Source organism: Caretta caretta, chromosome 4 (assembly GCF_965140235.1).
Source record: "Caretta caretta isolate rCarCar2 chromosome 4, rCarCar1.hap1, whole genome shotgun sequence".
NCBI lineage: Eukaryota > Metazoa > Chordata > Testudines > Cheloniidae > Caretta > Caretta caretta.
The window spans coordinates 91,331,305-91,337,491 of record NC_134209.1 but is presented as its reverse complement, the minus strand read 5'-3'; the positions used below and the strand labels follow the sequence as shown (position 1 = coordinate 91,337,491).

The 6,187-nt window shown below is 44.0% G+C and overlaps 1 protein-coding gene across 3 annotated transcripts in view; it reads right to left on the bottom strand.

Moving 5' to 3' along the window:
* Positions 1–4,513: 4,513 nt before the first annotated feature.
* SNX25 (sorting nexin 25) overlaps positions 4,514–6,187 on the bottom strand; it is a 163,509-nt gene continuing 161,835 nt past the window's right edge. For all 3 annotated transcript variants that reach the window (XM_048847964.2, XM_048847962.2, XM_048847963.2), the window contains 2 exons: positions 5,639–5,739; positions 4,514–5,096 (listed from right to left, as the gene is read on the bottom strand). In XM_048847964.2, the coding sequence (XP_048703921.1) occupies positions 5,016–5,096; positions 5,639–5,739 (182 nt within the window). In that variant the 3' untranslated portion in view covers positions 4,514–5,015. The remainder of the gene's footprint in view (positions 5,097–5,638; positions 5,740–6,187) is intronic.

The window sequence follows — 6,187 nt, the reverse complement described above, 5'->3', positions numbered from 1 at the left end:
ATTGTACTCAGTCTAAATTGTAAGCTAGTTGCTGTTTGTTCAGCTATACCAAAGGAAGGACAGGAGACACCTGATATGGATTTAATCAGGCCGCAACTTCATTATTAGATGTCTTGGACTACCCAGCAGATAAAAGTGTACAGTGCAGGTAAACCCGGTTTGTTTTTTAATTACCTGGGTGGGGGGCTTCCACCAGCTCCCCATCTTTTTCCATCCAGGTCCCTCCAGCAAATCCATCGCCGGGACCTTACCATTACCCCCCCTTGTAGGAGGGGTAAGGTGAGTTATAAGAAAGGCGGATTGGCTCCCTACTATTCCAACCATAGGAGCCCCAAACCCCACACCGTTCCATTCCTTTAACCAGCACCCCATTTTTAAGTTCTTTACCAGGCCATTGATCTGGTCACTGGATGCCTTCCCTATGGAGTACCTACACTGGACATCTGCCACAAGGAGGTGCCAGCAATTAGCTTGGCTGCCTTCCCCGCCACATCTAGTCGGGGTCCCAGACATCTTCCAATGGCCTTTGTATAGCAGCCCAAAAACATATTACCCCCCAAGTTTGATAGGTGAACTCCCCTTCCCCCCCAATGAACTCAGTTGCCCTTTGCACTACACAAGGATCGTCAAGACTCCCGCAGCTGGATTGCCAATGCCATGTACTATAACACCCCTCCCTTCCTGATGGGCCATATAGGTGACTAGCCTCCTAGATCCTCATGTGCCACAGTTCCATAGCACCAGCATCATCTACTTGAGTTAGTCGCTAGCTCCTGGTGCAGGCCCCTGCACACTGCTGAACTGCAAATGAGACAGGGCATCCGCTATGCCATCATCCAACCGCGGGCATGTGCTTGGAAGGAAAAGAGATGTTAAGGCTCAAACACTGTGACACAAATTCCCTCAGTAACTTCATAACCCTATGTGAGGTGGAAGTTTGGCCTGCCATGCTGTCATACCAGAAACATATACTTTTATAGGGAGGGAGCTGTAATATGTCCGCCCTTGTGTTCCACTTGATACCCAGGTATGCTAATGTAATGGAAGGGGCCCTCTATCTCGTCTTCTGCATGGGGTGCCCCCAAATGTTTTGCCAGGCCACCTGGTTCATTGTAGTGTGAATGGAGCCACCTAGTGGGTATGAAAGGTGATGAATTACTCGATATTTCCTTGCAGTGCCGTTGGGGACTGAACCGCGGGGGGGGGGGGGGCAACCCTTAGGTTCCCTATTGGCAATTAATTTTTTTTTAACCTTACATGGGTGCTGTATGCATCCAATGAAGTGAGCTGTAGCTCACGAAAGCTCATGCTCAAATAAAATTGGTTAGTCTCTAAGGTGCCACAAGTACTCCTTTTCTTTTTACTCCCCAGAAAGGGGATCCAAAATCCCAAAGTTAACCCCGCCGCCCCACATATGCCATATGTGCTTTATTAGGGTAATATCATAGGAAACCCTGAACACCTTAAGCCTCACTGGCAATCGTGCCTATGCCCATTGGACCACCGCCCAGTTTGCCCCCTTACCCTGCCTGTGATCTGCACCTCATGAGCTGCTTCAGCCGAGCCAAACCTGCAGTTGGCACTCCACCCACCCCCAATCCTGTTTTCCCCTTGCAATCATCCCCTACCGCTCTGGCAAGAATGGGCCGAATGGGTCCCAAAGCATATCTCACACACATACTTGAATCTACAGTGGCTGCGAAAACAACCATTGTTATTAAATGCCCAGCAAATATTATGTGACTCTTGCCCCTCCTGAACTTGCAGTGGAAGGAACAGGCCACTGTCTGTGTGAACTCCTGGTCCCCGCAGAGTCATCCACTCTAGCCACAACGTGTGATGTGGTATGTCCCACCGGATCCCAGTTTGTGTTGCTGCCCTTAAGCAAAACTGCTCGTCATAATGAAACCAAGACATGCCCCCAAATGTAGTATGTGCCTGCCTGGTTACATCCATATACTTAAACAAGGCTGAGCGTCTCTCTGGGTAAGCCTGCACTATCATACCTGCATAGATGAGGAAGGCCGCCTCCCAATTCTCCCATGTTCTAGGCACCCATCGCCGCTTGGGCAACTCATTCTGTTTGCTCTGTCCCAGCTTACTATCTGTCAACACCTCCCTTAGTGATAATATTCATGTATTCCCCTCAGGATTTTATCCTTAATTGTACTTAGTAGGTGAACTCCCAACAGGTCAGCCACCACGGCACAACCATACTCAGGACTGACTGATGGAGCATCCTCGGTGCCCTGTTCCCCCACAACCGCCCTCCCAGGAAGCTCAACTCTATCCCAGGAGGTTATACATCTTAACAACTGATGAGTTGACATGTGCCCAGAGGTTTCAACCACACTGCTGCCCCCCACCTGTGCAGGGGTCTGCCCCACCTGCCTGTCTCCCAACTCCTGAACTCGTGCCCATGCTGGGCCTCCCCTGGAACCCAGGCCAGACCTATTACCCACAGAGGCCTGAAGTTGTTGCAACAACTGCAGATTAGCTTGCAGCAGCTGTGCAACCCCATTAGTGTCCCCAGCAGGGGTGCACCTTCAAGGTGGATTTGATATGGATTCCGGTACTCCCATTCCTGGTCCTGGACTATTTGTTACTCTGTAAGGCTCACTCCTGTTCCCCTCAAGTACCCTCTGAGATGGACAATTTGAGCCCAGATCCTGCACCTCCCTCAGGCCCATGCAACCACCACACATTGTCACATTGCAAGGCAGGATATCACCTGTGCCACCTGTCCTCCCACCTTCTGTCTGTTGCAAAGCACACTCACCACTGAAATCAGCCTCAACCCTGTCTCCTGGGTTCAGTGTAGAAGAACATTGTGGTTCTGGGCAGCCCAGTACACTTTGGAAGTCCCGCTGTGCCTCCCTGCAAGCACCCCTTATCCAGAATGAGCCTGTCCCTCTCCGGGAAGCGGTGAGCTTCCCAACCTTCTCCGTGCTCTCATCTCTCACCTCCTCCTCCTGGGAGCCATGCTGCCCAGCGTGCCTGGATCCTCTGCTGCCTGCTGCTGCCTTGCTTGCTGTGTGGAGAAAGCGGTTTCCAATGCTACAGCTTGCACCTTTAAAGCCTTCCAAGGGGGTGAGTCAGTGCTGCAAAGCTGACCAACACCACCTTTCTGCAGCAGTTTCTGATCTTGTTCTCCCCCACTCCATAAAGCACTACTGTCTTCCTCCAGCAAGCCTGGACAACGGCCCCCCTGCTTTCAGTGCAGGGCGATCGTTCTCAAAGAGATCACAATTATATTGACTTAGTTTAAAAGAAAGTAATGAATGTTACCTACAAACATTTGATGGTGTTCAGCTATTCACATGTTCATTACAATCATATTTATGTGTTTTTACACATGAATGAAAAAGCACTATAGAAAGACGTATCTGTTTTACTTCCGTTGTATAAAATCAGGAATAGATTTAAAAGTTATGTGCATTTAAACACAGCAATCCTGAATAATGTCAGAGTGCAACAAGAGAGGTTTGAATGTGAGCTAATCACGGAGATAAGCAATTTCTAATTAGTGATTGATCAGATGCTTTCCATTATGACACACTAATTTATGAGACGCATGTTGGACAGACTATAATACAATTAAAATATTTCCTCTGAAACTACTGATGTCAAACTCATCCACTAACTACTAATTATCATCAGGTACCATTGTCATAAATATAAAGGGAAGGGTAACCACCTTTCTGTATACAGTGCTATAAAATCCCTCCTGGCCAGAGGCAACTTCCTGTTACCTGTAAAGGGTTAAGCAGCTCAGCTAACCTGGCTGGCACCTGACCCAAAGGACCAATAAGGGGACAAGATACTTTCAAATCTTGGGGTGGGGGAAGGCTTTTGTTTGTGCTCTTTGTTTACATTTTGTTCTCTCTTGGGACTGAGAGAGGCCACAGAAATCCATCTTCTCCAACCCATCCTAATCCAAGACTCCAATATTGCAACCAGTATAGGTAAATCAGACAAGGCGGATTAGTTTATCTTTTGTTTTATATGAATTTTCCCTGTGTTAAGAGGGAGGTTTATTCCTGTTTTCTGTAACTTTAAGGTTTTGCCCAGAGGGGGATCCTCTGTGTTTTGAATCTGAATACCCTGTAAAGTATTTTCCATCCTGATTTCACAGAGATGATTTTTACCTTTTTTTTTTTTAAACTAAAATCCTTCTTTTAAGAACCTGACTGATTTTTCCATTGTTTCAAGATCCAGGGGTTTGGGTCTTTGATGATTCTGTAACCAATTGGCTAGGATATTATTCTCAAGCCTCCCCAGGAAAGGGGGTGTGTAGGGCTTGAGGGGAAGATGTCTCCAAGTGGTCTCTTTCCCTGTTCTTTGTTTAAAATGCTTGGTGGTGGCAGCATACTGTTCAAGGACAAGGCAAAGTTTGTACCTTGGGGAAGTTTTTAACTTAAGCTGGTAAGAATAAGCTTAGGGGGTCTTTCATGCGGGTCCCCACATCTGTACCCTAGAGTTTAGAGTGGGGAAGGAATCCTGACAACCATAATCCACTTTGTTATTTATTGCTTACAAATGCTTCAAATTTGGTAAAAATAAAATAGATAAAATGTTCACAATAACTTTACCTGAAGTATTGCACAACAAGGCTCTTCAATACACAATAAAGGAGGGTTCAAATCCTCAATGAGGAAATTAACTGTACAACATTCATTAGTTTACCACTATTAAGCAAAACTTCATTTTTGATAAACGTTTAAAATATTTTCTAGATTCTTACAACTTATATTAACATTTATATTTCAGTCTGTATTTTAAACCAAAAAGTATTCAAATAGAACAATTTAAATAAAGCTGGCAACTATGCAGCATTGTTTTTCTACCCTACTACAGCATCAGATCTTTTCAAGTCTGTTTACTTCACATAAAACTGGAGAAAGAAAACTAAAAAATACTCAATAGTCCTCAGTCAGCCCTCTGTGGAAAAGAGGAAGATAAGTTTCATGTCTATTATTACACAGACATTTCTCTAGTGGTTCACTTGTGCAGATTCAAACATGAGCAGCTTTAAGCTGCTCTAAATGAATTCTTAGCTCAGGACACAGTTCAGTTAGCAGCAGTTCCAACAAGACCTGAAAAAAGAAAAGGAAAACTACTAAGATTAATGTAAACAGCAAATAAGAATTTCTACCTCCTTTCTGAGATGTTCAGATAATCACAAATAATAGGATCACCTGGTTCATCTAGTCCACCCTGCATGGGACTATCATTAATTTCCCATGTGCCAATATCATCATGCAGCACCCCAAAACTGATTTTTTAAACACCTGTTCAATATGCAAAATTAGGAAGTCTAAATGACAATGTAAATGCAGATTTTTACAACTTCCCTTTAGTGGGAAAGAAATCCTTAAAAGCTTTGAAAAACCTTCTAAGTGTAAGAAAGCTCTGCAAGAAAACAATTTCTTGTTTCTAGGCATATTGACATTTCTGAGCCTACCAATTATTTTTATTGTCATAGCACCTAAGAGACCCAGTGATGGATCAGGACCCCATTGTGCCAGGCACTGTAAAAACACAAGGAAAAAATCAGTCTGAAAGGTTAGAATACTGAGCCATTAGTTCAGTACTTAGTAGAATAATAAAATTCACAGATAATATCCTGGTTACTCACATAGAGTAGATGCTTATTGGCTCTAGTTTCTTGCAGTGCATTGAACACTTTGATTATCCCATGACGGGCATTTTGTTGTCCAACAAGGCTCTGTAGAGTATCTGCAACAAACATTTTAGGTTGTATTTTCATCCTGATGTTGATAAACCATATCTGCTTACAATTACTTAATGGCAAGTGCACCAGAAGACACCACTTACCATGACAGGGGGTTAGAATTATAAATTCAGGCTCCTATTAAGCAAAAAACTTAAGCACATGTTTAACTTAAAACATATGAGCTGCCAATGAATGAGACTACTCACATGCTTAAAATTAGGCATATGCTTAAGCATCTGCGTCAAAGACCTTTAAAATCAGAATTTTGTTTACGCTGTTTTGGCAACACCCTCTGAGTGCTATTACCAAAGATATACTGGGCATATTAGGTGTTTAGCAGTGCAGAGCATTAGGCCTGTATTCTCATGTATTATTCAAATATTCACATACACAACATGAGTAGGTAAGGGATACAGTTAGTAAAATTAGTTGAAAATATCAGTTTCTGAT